Source organism: Micrasema longulum, unplaced genomic scaffold (assembly GCF_059751315.1).
Source record: "Micrasema longulum isolate JH-2025_06_02 unplaced genomic scaffold, ASM5975131v1 h1tg000508l, whole genome shotgun sequence".
Taxonomy (NCBI): domain Eukaryota; kingdom Metazoa; phylum Arthropoda; class Insecta; order Trichoptera; family Brachycentridae; genus Micrasema; species Micrasema longulum.
Window position 1 is genome coordinate 721,777 of NW_028277705.1, and position 14,794 is coordinate 736,570.

Genomic DNA, 14,794 nt, shown 5'->3' on the forward strand with positions numbered 1-14,794 from the left:
TTTTTGTTTATTAAACACTGTTTTTCATGATAAATTGATACAAATTTCACCGAAATAATGCAAAGACGTTAATTTTAAATTCCTACGGGATGGTCAAGGAACCTAATTGACATGTTAGCGGGAGCTTTCTGGAGTTCCAACAGTACAATAGTATTTTCTTCGGGGTATTTTTTAAGGTACACTCCGGGGGTAAAGAGAGTAACTTGAGGACCTTCACTGGGCCAGTATCTTCCCAAGTGGTAATCATTCACCCACGCTAATCCCTAAAATCAAAAAATTAAACTTTTGCAAGTTACAAGGCAATAAAAAAGCTATAATCCTTAGAACTACCTATCTAATATAATATGTATAGTACATTGTGTGGTACCTCAGAAGTAGGTACCGGCATCTGTCAAGAAAATAGAACAATAGACAACAAACACGACAGGTTGACAACCCAGAGGATCAGTGACATAGATATATATGTAAACTTATAAAAGCACCGACGCACTAATTCGTTGGGTTGCCAACTTGTCGTGCTGTTGTTGTTGTTGTCTATTACTCTATTTTCTTGACAGTTGCCGGTACCTACTACTGAGGCACCACAATTATTGTTTATCCGTATTTTCGGAATGAAGCTGCTGATTTGTGACACAGCACATTGAGTCAAAACAACTGAACAAATCTAGATTTCTTAAGAGAAAACGCGGTCTGACTTTTCTTCATACTATTTCCGTATTTTCTTTGTGTTATCCTAACTTAGTATTTTCTCCTTGAACGAGGAAGTTCTTCCGACTCAATTATTGATCGAGTGTTGTGATAGATTTACGGTTCCCGGAAAGCCAACTCACGGTGACGTTACGGGCGGAGTACTTTTTTTTCAAATCATGGCGATGAAAATAAGAAACATAAACATTTTTTTGGCTTAGTTTGATAGTTTATTAACTTGAGATTAATGATTATGTCTATTACATATTATCTTTAAAAAATGCTTACCTTTCCCCATTCAGAAACATCTAAATATGTATCCAACACCTCGTTTTCTTTGAGAACAAATTTCGCAGTGTACATCACAGGACCTTCATTCAGGAAACCTCCTTTAGATAAGTCCTTTCTGGCAAAGTTTTGGTTGGAATTCTGAGGTTTAAATGTCGACTCCAGGGAACTTTCGACTTTCTCCAAGGGGAAACTCGTCACATTCCAATTAAAAAGTACTTCTGAATTGAACGTAACATTTCCTGTGATACCCTGCATATTTCAAAGAGCATAAATATAAATTTATGTTTTAATTTTTAAAAAGAAAATTAAAAAAATTACATTATTTTCAAAGTTTTCTCACTTTGAAATCATTGATTAATGAACCAAAGTTCAGTCTTCCTTGATTTTCAACCAAAATCTGTAATATATTTCCTTGATCAGCCATAATAGGAAGACTGTACAACTTCGAAGATCTGCTTAGAGCTCCAACGAATTCCTACGGAAGCGGAATCACAAAGATTAGCTCACTGTTTCATACTAATAATACATAATTAAAAACTATCTTAGTACTCACTCCATCAACGTAAACTAATGCCCTATCTTTAATTCCATCGACTGTAAGTTCTGATGGGTCAGGACGACGCTCTGGTAACGTTGTCTCGTATAGCGTCAAACCAGCTCGTTGCTTTAGCGCTTCCATTGTTGGCGGAGTTGACCATATAGATGGGGTACGCCCTAAACGCATCCGACCCTCCGGGCTGAGTAAGGAAATAGCTGGCTTTAATGTAACAGGTTCCAGAGAAGCCTTAAGTTTTATTGCGGGAGGAAGGTAATCCGGCATCGACATATTGTACTGCAAAAAAGGATTAATTATCATTTTATATAATAAACATCGAAGAACTGGTAAACAGGTCGAAACCTTTAAGACAGTAAAAGTTACTTATTCAATCGAAATTCGCACGCAAAATGGTTTGGCAAGAACTTACTTTAAGCAATACTTTTCGAATGGCATCGTACTTTGGAGTAGGGTCCCCAGCTTCTGTTAATGGAGCATCGTAATCGTATGACGTAATATGAGGCCGATACTTTGAATCGAGATTGGCTCCTGAAAATGGAGGGTATTTTTTATATTTATTTTAAATATCACCCCTCTCTAAGACAAATCTTATTCTTGGTTTACCTGCAGTATAATCAAAATTAGATCCGCCATGGAACATATAAAAATTGACGTTAGCCTTATCGGAGAGCATTGTATCTAAATGGCTGGCGACCTTACTGGCTTCTACTCTGGCGATGTTCTCGCCCCAGTGAGTCATCCAGCCTGGCCAGAACTCTGAGTTTATAAGGGGACCAGTTTTGGAGACTTGGCGCATAAGAGTCCAGGCTTTGGCAATGTCAGTACCTGGAAAAGATAGCAGTATGGTTGATTATTAGGGATCGGACCAAAGCTGGTCATTGAACCTGCTACAGTGCTGTTTGTGTTATCAATAATCACCAGGTCCAAAGTCTACTGTAGCATAAGCTCCTGGAGTCGAACCGCAACTCAAAGACCCTGTGTCGGCGCCATCAGTTGTGAAGAGCACAGCGGAATCCTTAACCCAACTTCTTATTAGTTCGGTCAACCACGCCATATATGGTTTATCGCAGGCTGGATCGTATCCATATTCATTCTCCACCTGTTCAAAGAGGTTTTTAGGGTTCATTAAAAAAAAAAATAATAATTAAAAATTTTCCGTAAAAACTTTGTTTGGGGGTGAAATCATATGAGATTTTTTTTTTCATCGGTGGTAGCTTTAAAATTCAAATTAGATACTTGATGTAAACACAATAAGTTATTTTCAACTGGATTTAAAACAAATATCCCGATTTCTGATCCATATAAAACGGGTAACTCTAATAGTTTATATATATATATATAGATTTTACAGCACAACGAGGCATCATAAATAACTTTAGTTTTAGTAAATACACGCTAAGGTGATTAGAAATTCGAACAACATATAAGGTTTTTGATATAATCATACCTGAACCATGATAATAGGTCCACCATTTCCGTAAAATAGCCGCTCTACTTTAGGCATAAGAACCCCGAACCATTTGCTTACTTCAGCTTTGTAATCTGAAACATGCCGTATATGATTTTATAACTATGAAAATGTACTTTTCTTTTGCGTAAAATAACAAGACATTATTCCAAACCAACCTTCATCACTAGTCCTTAGTTTTATTGACGGATGATAAGATAGTAGCCAATACGGAAAACCACCCTGAAAAAATAAGGGACATGGAAATACCTACAGTATATCTATCAATCAGTATACAAACTCATAATAATAGGTTGGCGAAAAAGTAATTTCGTATTTTTCTACCTACTACTTTTCCAGCCTTCTGCAAATGGTTCAAAACGGTTTTATGATCGATATTCAGCTCTTGGGCGATGCTACGACTGCTAACATGATATAAAATATCGGTCTATCTCGATATTTTCCATGATTTTATCGTCATTTTCGACGACAGGCCTGCCAGAGCGTGGTGCATCATTCACCTCCACTACACTAGAACGAAATCGCTCGAACCACTGTTGTGCAGCACGAACCGAAAGAGTATCGGCCCCGTATACACATTTTTTTTTGTCGCTTTCGACGCGTTTTTCCCTTTCAGGTAGTAAAAATGTAAAATATGGCGAATTTCTTCCTTTGAGACCTCCATACTCGACGCACGATAGTTCACGACTGAACCGACCAAGCGCAATACCTTTCAAGAAACGTTTGTAGTATACATTCACACCTCTACAACGCTGTATTGTATTATCCGATGTGACTAATAATAAATAAGATATATTTAGTTGAAAAAAGGGGCGCTAAATACGAAATTACTTTTTCCCCAACCTGAATGTATCTTTTTTCAAAGAAAATTTAAATCAAGTCTTGGGCCTATTCAATATTAATCTATAATTTATAATATCGATCGAATTTGCGATAATATTTGGTATAATATAGGGTCTTGTGTGTGATAGACTTGTGTTTGAAAACTCGTTAATCAATGAACCCTTAATGTACATATTTATTGATCTTATTTCCATATTTATTGAGCCAAAACTTTCGTCATTTTTCTTCCAATGATGCGACAGTAGTAGCCAGAGACCCAAAATAATTCAGTCGTAATTTAAAATTTTACTAAGAAAATAAGTTACAATACTATAAATACGTCCAAAATATGCATGCTTTGCATTGCAAAAAATCTTACTAGGTTAAACGGTAATGGAGAAATAATAAAACGTAGTTGGTACCATGTCTCTCTCAGCACAGATGTAGGGTCCCGGCCTTAGAATAACGTAAAGTCCTTCTTCCTGAGCCATCTCAATAAACTTCACGAGGTCCTTATCACCCGTCCACAGATACTGGTCCTTCTCAGGTTCGTGGAAACTCCATTCAACGTATCTGACAAAACGAAAACAAGCTAATTCGTCACAACACAAATGACAAAAAATCGCCAGCAAACAATAACCACAGGAAGGCATTAACAATGCACGGAGGTATTTTTTATCATGGAGAAAAATGGGGAAATACTCACGTTGTCAACGTGTTCAGTCCAGCGGCCCTCATTGTTCTAAGTTTCTCTCTCCAGAGCTGATGAGGACTCCTGAAGTAATGTATGGAGCCAGCCACATAGTGGAATGGTTCTCCATCCATTCTAAAGGTATCATTTTCATGGTCAATGGTAAATGTACGAGCTTTTACACCTTCCTAAAATAATTTTTAAATAAAAGTTTTAATTATATTCTTGGTATAACTTTTAATCAACATTTGCACTGCAATAGACTGGATAATAAAACCAAGAGTTTTGTTTTTTATCTTTCGGATTAGGGATCATTATACCCGTATGCAGAGACAAACCTTAAGGTGAGGAAAGTACATTCTATTGTCTTCACCTTCGGGTTATTCTCTGCATTTGAAATTAGAATGTACTTTCCTCACCTTAAGTTTTGTCTCTGCATACGGGTATTATTCTATCTAGTGGGCCTGAAGTTATACTGTATGGCGCGTTTCACGCGTTTCATCCAAATACATACTGCGCGGTAAAATAAAGTTGGATTTACATGTTTAATATTATTTTGTATTTATTTATTAAGCGGCAACTCTCGGGTAAAATTCCCGCAAAAGGCAACCGAGTGGAGATTAGTCAGCCTCATGGTGTACTGGTTATTGCGTTTGTCTGGTTTTAAATAAAAAATCAATAATATTACAATAAATATCAATCCACCCTCTGTTATTTTGTCGAGCCGTGTAGATTTTTACCATGGCAGAAAATGGGCCTATGATTAGATTTATTGCGACACTGAATTAAGAACATGGAAGGGCATTGTATCTTTGTATGTGTAGAAGTATATCGAATCGAAAAAAGAGGCTAAGCCGTTTTGGTGAGCGGCAGTTATTAACACTTTGAGTACCGGCCGAAAACACATAGAATTTACCCTGTGCCCGGCCCATTTTTGTGAAATTTCATGCTTTGTGAAGGGTTTCTTAAAAGTGTCATAATTATGAAAACACTAGGTTAAATCAATCAAAACTTCTTGGATTTATTTGAAATAATTAAATAAGTAATTTTTGTATGATGGGTTTGCCAACATTGGCCTTTATGGAGAGATACCATGCGCATTGCAATGTTTGCACGTATACAGTGCCTCACTTCTTTTTTGGTGCTTTGTATCCCGGATAAAATGCACTTTTTTAGACAGCTGGTAAACCACGTGAAAACACGGGACCGGGACACAACGCATGGTTATATAATCACGTGTTTACACGTCTCCGGGATACAAAGTGTTAAATGCAATAACGCTTCCGTATTTTGTACCGCAGGCATTAAATTAAAAATAATAATAATTTTATATTTGTGTTCTTATAATTTTCCTAAATATTGATTATTGGCCATTTTTATTTAAGTGTATTCGGTTTATTTTAAGTTTCATTTTCAAAGGAATATTAACTCTTCCTACCTTATTTGCAAAATAGCTGGAATTAATTGTTATTTTTGAAGCAACGGCATCAGATTGCAATGTTAATACAAATGCCACTGATGTGGCAGTAAGTATTCCCCAAATATTGTTGGGTTTCAGGCCACTTCGTCCAAACATCGTACAGAGTTCTGCAATTAAAATATAATTCGTTGTTGTAGTATAAAATTACCCACGCGGCTACCAATTTTCAAAACCTAGTAAGGGACTAAGTTTTGAAAATCTATGGTTTTGCTTTTCTATAGTAACTGGGTTAGGTTACGCATACATGCCATACGTTGCCGTGTAAATTTTGCATTAGATCAGTGTGTATAAGCGTCAATTTAATGGTCCAAAAACTATTAAGGACCATTCCATTTCTCGATAACAACTTTAAATGATTACTATTTAGCTTACTTACATACTTACTTGACATACTTGTCACAACCATAAAATTCAAACTTACAATAGTAACTAACACTCGCGTACTGGTGGTTTAACTTAAGCTGGCGCGTTCAGAAAACTCACACTAACGCATTTAAAATCTACGGATGTTGATTTAAAAAAATGTTGTTTTAAATTTTAACCAAATGTGCTATCTTTTTTTAAAATTCAGTGTTGGATTAGAGGAAGGTGTACATGAAAAAAATACAATGGGTAAAAAAAATGTAAAATTAATTTACTAAAATACTTTGTTTCATTATTTTATATTTTTCAAATATATATTTTTTTAATGTTCCATTCTTAGAGTATATACTCTGAGGTTGCATTTTACTAATTATAGTCCCTCCAAGAACAAGGGGCAATTTAAATTTGAAAAAATGTATTTTTTCATAGTCAATTACTCTAGAACTAGAATTCGAAGTTGTGAAGATTGTTTTAAGCATTTAAATAACAAGATTTATTGTTTATTAATAAGTGAGTATACACATTTTTTCCGATGTAATTTGTACTGGCATTTTAATTACACTCTGCTAATTAGTATTATGATGAACACCAAATATTAAATAAAAAACATGCTTGTTTAAAAATAAATACTCTTAAAAATATGACATTTTCTTATGTAATTGTTTTTTTTTCTCTAATGCAAAAGAGATTTTTTATAACATATAAAATCAGTATTCTGTTTATTAAAAATGTTTTTGTGTAGGTTTTGCGAAAGCGCTATCACTACATAATCGACCTATTTATGATTTGATTTTATGAAATACCTACATATTTATAAACCGAAGATTGTAATCCATAACTTAATACTCGAACATATTATTATATTTTTACTATTAAGAATCGCAGCGAAATTCAGACAAACGCAGAAGCATCCTGTTTATATTGTTTACCATATCATTAACAACTAATAAAGCAATAGTTGCCTATGTCACGCACATAAGCGCGTCTGAGCGCGAGAGAGACAGAGATTATCTTCATAATGCGTATGTCGTGCGATGTCATACCATGGGCTAATTCACGGATACTACACAATGCGTATGTGTTAGTATAGTGCACGCGCCAGCTAATAAAAATCCACCAGTACTGTGTTATGGAGCTTATGTAGGTTTTTATATTATTTTCCCATTGCTTTGTCGATAATAATTATTCCTGTCTCCTGACCTGTCGGATTATAATCATGACATGAAATCTTTGAGTAATAATATTCCACTGGCTAATAGAGTCGCCCATAAGACACCCACAAAACCCATTATACGATTATCAACCACGAAGTTAGTTACAGTTTACAGCAATAAAACGGTACCGTTACACGTTTGTCGCTAAACTAAAAACCAAACCAAAAATTTGGAACGCTTTTGTTCTATGCAATAGAGATAAAGGGCTTCTCTAGCAATTTACTATTGTATTATATTATTTTTTGTTAATTTTAAGGTATTTCTAGACAGCATTATTGAATTATTCCTTTACTGGCGCATCTGAATCGTAAAATGAATCGCCTTATTTTCTATCTAATAAATATAATACCTAGATCCGCTACAATCGTAGTACCAATGCAATGCCATTTGCACCATTGTTTGTAGATGTCTATGGCATGTATTAACACATGCTAGGTATATTACGAAATTGTTTTAAAAAAGTAATGTGATAATTATTTTTATTTTTTTTGTTTACAATTGTTACACTTAATTCAAACAAAACATAAATTATAAGTGCTTGCGATAAAAAAAGCAAAAGGAATTTTAGTAAAAATGAAAATGATTCGGCCTATACATTCAGATATTCACAAGATTTGCGGCGTTTAAGATTTACAAATTGTTTTTGGATAGATGTAAACCACCCTTGAAAACGTTTTTTAGCCTTTCTGAACATTTTCTTTTAAAACACTTACTAGGTTTCAATCTTAGGTAAATTGATTATGATGCATATTTGGTCATGTCATAACTGATTAACAGAAATATATTAATCTGTAAAATCATGCTAATGTCAAAATTAATACAACAGTATAAATTAAATCAATAAAGTAATAATCAAGCACGAGATTACATATAATAATATGTTATGCCCGTCTCTTCATATCTTATTTTATATAGACTCACGATACTGAGAGTATATATCAATGTAATTACATGGTAATAAAAAATATTGACACAGAAACATACATTCAGCAACACTTCTGGTGTTTTTTCGTATTTCATAAGAAATAAACAAGGTGTTATTTAAACCCTGTCACATCCGAAACCACGATGATCAGTATGGGCAAGAAGACATATGAGCATATTTAAAAAATACTTAAAACAAATAATTTTTTTTTAAAATAAAATATTTAAAAAAAACAAATGGTGGCTTACTTCTGCAGGGGAGAAGTGGGGGGAGCGCGGCGCAGTATCAGACTCTCCCCTCCCTCCTCCTCGTTTCTCCCCTATAGAAGTAAGCAACCATTTGCTTTTTTTTATATTTTATTTTTTTAAATTTTATTCGTTCTAAAAAAATATTTTAATGTGCCAATATGTCTTCTTGCTCATACTGATCATCGTGGTTTCGGGTGTGACAGGGTTTAGTGAACACCCTGTATAATTTGTATGTAATATCACCACGCCGTTTTTCGTAGGAGTAGATAGATAATATGGTAAAACGGCATAGAACTATATATTAGTGACTGACCGAAACGAGATTTTCAACCGATGCCGAAACCAAATTTCGACTTCTGTTCTAGTTTCGGCCGAAACTGAAACTTATTTAAATAAGTTAAAAGTTACTTCAAAACCCCCAAAATTTTTCGTTTTCATTGTTCAACCTTACGAGTTCATTAAAATAAATGTTAAATAAAATACACAATGAAATAAATGGCAAAAATTTTATGACTGAATTTGTTAATTTTTAGCGCTTTTTGATTCGTTGTTATGTTATGAATATAACTTATATCTAACATTTTTTCAATGTACGCTATAGGAACTTTAACTTATTAACAATAAAGGAATTACAAAAATATAAACATGAACGATGTCAGAACTTGAGTAAAAAAATCACTAAATCGGTCTAGTTATTTTTTTGTAGTTAGACAATGGCAATACAACAACCAATTATTGGAATAGACAATCCAATATCTTTAATTGTGTTATTTGTTTATACATAAACTCGAGTACAGCCGAACGTTATCCGACACAACACGACCGAAGGTTTTGGCTGAGCCTAAGTTTCGGCCAATTTTTGATCGACATTCATCAATTTTTTCATGAGCATATATAGATTATATCCATTTTGGACGTGTCCTTTAAGATTTTGTAGAACTCGATCGTGTCTTGTACTAAATTTTATCGCTTTATACTACTGCTACATTTTATTCGGGAAAAATATTATTATTTTGACAAAATCGTAAAATGTACAAGGTCGTTTCGTCTTGATAAGCTGCTATATAAACAGTTTATCAACGGGGGTTTAAACATTAGTATAAATTATCAATATAATGACATATATTTTATTATGCACATACTCATTACAATCAGACACAGAATTACAAACTGAAGGTTTACTCGAGGAAAGTATTTTTGAATTAAGTAAATTATATAAAAAGTATTTTTGAAATTAGTTTTCAGTTTTTATAGTTATTTTTAGACCAGGGCCCGTATTCAAATGGCAAGTTAAAATGGATCTTCAATTTTATCTACAAAGTAAAATTAAGTTTTCTGTGTAAAAAATAGAATATGCTTACAATTATTTTTTTCTAAACATGTTACACTAGATGCAGCACTAAGCACCCGTTGAAAAATGCCATTCAACTGAGGCTCCGGAACTTATCTTTTATTTGGTGGGAAATAGTGTTTTACGCGCAGTGCCAACGGTCAGTAAACATGTAGCAGCATAAAAAGGCGCGACACCCAGCTTTGAATTCATAGTAAACTGGCATGGACATTAGTCTTTTTTTACTGTACTACGCGTTTTGCACGGCAATGTTGATGCGTCATGACGTCATGACTCATGACGCGACAACGCTCATTTTTAGAACATAACTAAAACCTATGGTTCTTTGTAGGATTATTTCAATTTAATTATTCCTCAGTGTTTTCTAATGTTATTTACTTTTTATTTTCAAAAATCATGCAAAAAATCAATTGGCGAGATGATAAAGCTGTATGGACTTCTAACATAGTACGAAAATGGATCACTATGACAAAAGATAAGCCTTTTAAATGTCTAGACATCCCATTTTCCTTTTTAAATGAAACGTCCTTCGTCTTTTGAAATTAAAAGCAATAGGCGCTGACGAGTTACGTAATATATTAATAAATAAAAAAGATTTGTTGCAATAATGTAAATACACAGATACCAAAATAATACTGGGATAGTTCATTCACATTTTATTTATTTATTTATTTTATTAGGTAAACAAACAGTATGTACACATATATTGCCAATTTCCTTGTATATTAGTGTAAGAAACTCATGCACACACCAAAAAAATTGTTTACACTTAATACAATAATTTAAATTATGCTCAATATAATAAATGTAAAAGAAACGAAATGAAAAAATATGTGTATAATAATAATAATAAAGTTAAATATCTACTTCTCTCAAAATTTTTGACCTAAATTTAAATACATTGTCACAAAAAAAAAATAATTTAACAACTTACTTCGATGTATCCTTAGTAAAACTTGCGCACGATTTTAATATTGCTGTTGTAATTAATAGAACAACCGTCGAATTAATTAAACGAATTACTGTTTTCATATTATCAGTAATTTATTGTTTGTATATCAGTAAAAAACCTAAGATGTTTGATTACTGCGATTATTTCATTCCAAATATAAAAGATATTGTATATCTAGATTATTATGTATTACATACCTGGTATTTAGAACAATATGATGATTATTTATTTAAAAATTAATAATTCTCAAGCAGATAACTCAAATAACGTTCACATGTGCACGTATATAATATATAGGGAAGGTGTGTCTAATTTGCTGCACTTGTAATAAACAAAAAAAAACAGTTTTCTCAAGGAAGGTAGAGTAAAATTGAGTTGAGTTATCCGTTAGGGGGATTTTTCTGCGCATGTCGATTCAGCAATGTTCAGTAATTTGCCGATTTAGTGCAGTGTGTTTAAAATAATAATAATATGTTACCACATAATGTCATAATGTATAATTTACAGAACATGTTATGCATGTCACAGTTCAACCAAATTAACTGCGCATGGAAGACTCAACCCAATTTTACTCTATCTTCACCATTCTCTTAACCCCACTCGTTAGTGCATATGGCACTATATTGGTAAACCAAATCCAGCTTAGTTCGATCATCTGTTACATGTAGGTAATGTGATCAGTGTTTCGCCTCAGGAGCCAGCCCAGAAACAATGAAATTTTGCAGTTCTAAAAACCTTTCAAATCAATATCTTACGCCCACCCTGCAGGATATCGAAAATAGGACCTTAAAAATGGTAGGCAAATGTGTCAATCACTAAATAAGGAGGTGGAATTATCTTCACTCGATTTTCTTAGTTAGGATTGTTCTGAGAGCACCCATCAAGTCGAAAACACTTGTCCGGGGTTCTGGTTCTTTTTAACACCCAAAACTGTATCCTTCATTCGCCCGGGCTTGACGAGAGAATACATATATTTTCAAACCCTGTTTTTGGCACCTAAAATAGTCAGTGTTGTATTTTTTTATCCGCACCTGTATGCTGCATAGGGTATAGGGCACTGCATTGATATACAGAGTGCAGCGTATCTTGATTCATCGATACACGGAGGTAACATTACCAGACTTAGGGATTAGATGCTAGTCCAGGAAAATATCACCTATTAAATCAATATCCAAATCAAAATCTTATTGTAGCATTATTTTTCTTTTTCATTATTACCTAGCTAAATACTAGTCACTTTATGTTTATGTTAAATTATTCTCAATTTTAATTTGCTATATTTATATTTAGACTATAAGGTTTTCTCGCTTTAATTGTCATCTTAGATTTGTATGTTTCTTTTTTACTTTTTTAATTAAAAGAAATATTTGCGTTCTTATGATTTACCCAAATATTTCATTTTGGGGGCCATTTTCAACGAGTTGTAAATAACTCACAATTAGAAAATGGAATCGAATTGGGGTTTAGTGGGATTCGAACCACGGAACTTTGGTCCGTGAGTCCGAGACACTAGCCACAGGACCACAATCCGATCTAAACTTATTTGTTTAGTTTTAATTATTTAGTTGAATTAAAAAGTTATATTTTATATTATATATTACACAATGAATTGTTCACTGCTGTGATTATTTCTATAAAACTTTTTATTGTAAAAGGTTCTTTGAACCATTGATATATAAATAAATATTTCACGTCAATTTTATTAGGGTAAAAATTGGGACCTCATTTCTTTACGCTTAACGGCTAAACACCGATCGTTTTAAAAATCTTATTTGAGTGCAGTTCGCGTCTTGGCTTAAAACTGAACAAAGATATTGTGATACAAGAATTTTCAACGTGACCATGTACAAATTTAAGAAAATACTTCGCTGTGTATGCTTACCGTTAATGTAACCCATTTCGGGAATTTTTGCACATTATTCAAAGCCAAAATTGGTATCGGTGTCATAGAAACTTATGTTTTACTTATTTTCAATCGCTCGACCTTTCCTCACTAACGGTCCTTTTGTGGAGCATAACAAACAACTTACTGTAATACTTTTGTTATCCATTTTCTAATATCAATCGGAAACTAAAAGACATTTTGATTTTTGTGTCAGAATTCGAATTTTGATTCACAAAGAACATTGATGCCATCGGTATACTTTTAAATTAATTGCAACCGAGATGGAAAACATTTCTGAGAAGGAAATATGGAAGTCTAGGCATTTCCACTTTACAAACTGTGTAACATTCACTATTCCGCTTATGTTTAAGCATCCATATTTCCCCAACTCTTACATTTTTTCTACTTTCGTGAAGTAAACCACCTGTATTATGTGGGTGAGATTCATCCGGTTGAACCATTTTACCCACTAGGCAACGCTTGAAAATGACTCTACAATTATTATACTTCTTATACCAGTTGGTTTAATCAGCAATGTTTCGAGTATGTCCAAATGTTTGTAGACATGCTGGATTTCCTCCCTCATTTAGATTTAAGATTTATATCTAAATAAGTTTGGTACTAGAGCTTTACAATTCATAGGTTTCAAGTAATTTAATAAATTGCCACAAAAATTTAAAGTACCAATTTCAAAATACAGAAACGGGACGTGCGAATTGAAGATTTTTTTTTCCAGAAGCACTTCGAATAAATAATGTTAGTTGATCCAGAGAATGCGCATCTTGAACATATAACTTTTAATATTTTACCGTTTTTGCTTGTATTTGTAATTTTTAATACTTTTGAAATGATTTTTATGCTTTTCGTACATATATTTTGTTGATTTTAAAAACTTTTTCATTCTTATAATTTTTTAACATTTGCGCTCTCATATACGAGTACATACATGTCATTTTTATTTTTTTTATATTTTAAATTTTTATTTTTTCTTTTATAGATAGTATTTTGTGTACATCATTTTAAATTCATTTCCATACCTTGTATTATGTTTATTTTGTAATTATTTGAAAAATTTTCATACCCTTTCAATTTGTAGTGTCTCATAATTTTTATTCTACTTTTGTAAATAATGTTATAGTTTAAAATATAAAAACGTCTGTAAAAAAATATTGTTATCTGCGTGTCCCTAAATGAGTTTTTTTACAAAAACTTCTTGGGAATATTGTATAAAATTATGCATAATATGTTTTTAATTTAAATAAAAAAATTATAAACTCCCAAGGGGGGAAAATCCAGTTTGTCAAAAAACATTTGGACATGCTCAAAAGATTGTACATTAATACTTGTAAAAATAGCTTTTATTCTTCTTCTTGCGGTGCCTTGTCAGGTCCCCCCGACGTTGGCGATCACTACAGCGAAAACATCTCGGTCTTGCGCTACTCTTGTATTCCGCAGCCAAGAAAACTGCTTATTGGATGCACTCGCCATAGTGATTCCTGGGAAAAGACGACCAGAGTGGTTTCCCGTTGCCTTCTCTGGTGGATTTTTCTGTCGGGGTTACCTTCCCTTAGCTGGTTTGCTCTGGTTTGGAGGCGCCAGAAACTCGCTTTTCATCCTCTCGTTATCTGCTGTGATCGTACCGTCATGAGTGTGATCCCATTGCCCAGGGTTCGCGACGTGGACGCTAACGAGTAGAACTAGTCAGAAATGTTGCCGGTGGAATGCATCTGGGCGTTCGCAGCATTTTAACAAATCACACCCTCCAGCAAGATGTGATGTGATTTAAGAAGGTAGTATAGGTAAAGTGGCCACTTAAACCAGCCATTGACAGGTCATAAGCCCTGTAGATGCCTAGACTTCT

At 33.5% G+C, this 14,794-nt stretch overlaps 1 protein-coding gene across 1 annotated transcript; it reads right to left on the reverse strand.

The window, feature by feature from the left end:
- LOC148280987 (beta-galactosidase-like) lies at window positions 1-11,062 on the reverse strand. Its single transcript, XM_088227510.1, has 13 exons — window positions 11,031-11,062; window positions 5,954-6,102; window positions 4,531-4,703; window positions 4,247-4,397; window positions 3,161-3,224; window positions 2,982-3,076; window positions 2,453-2,633; window positions 2,138-2,359; window positions 1,944-2,062; window positions 1,532-1,810; window positions 1,319-1,453; window positions 976-1,227; window positions 1-263 (listed from the first exon to the last, which is right to left on the reverse strand). The coding sequence occupies exons 2-13, from the start codon at window positions 6,089-6,091 to the stop codon at window positions 75-77; spliced, it is 1,998 nt and encodes a 665-aa protein (XP_088083636.1). The 5' UTR covers window positions 6,092-6,102; window positions 11,031-11,062; the 3' UTR covers window positions 1-74.
- Between the last annotated feature and the right edge of the window lie 3,732 nt (window positions 11,063-14,794).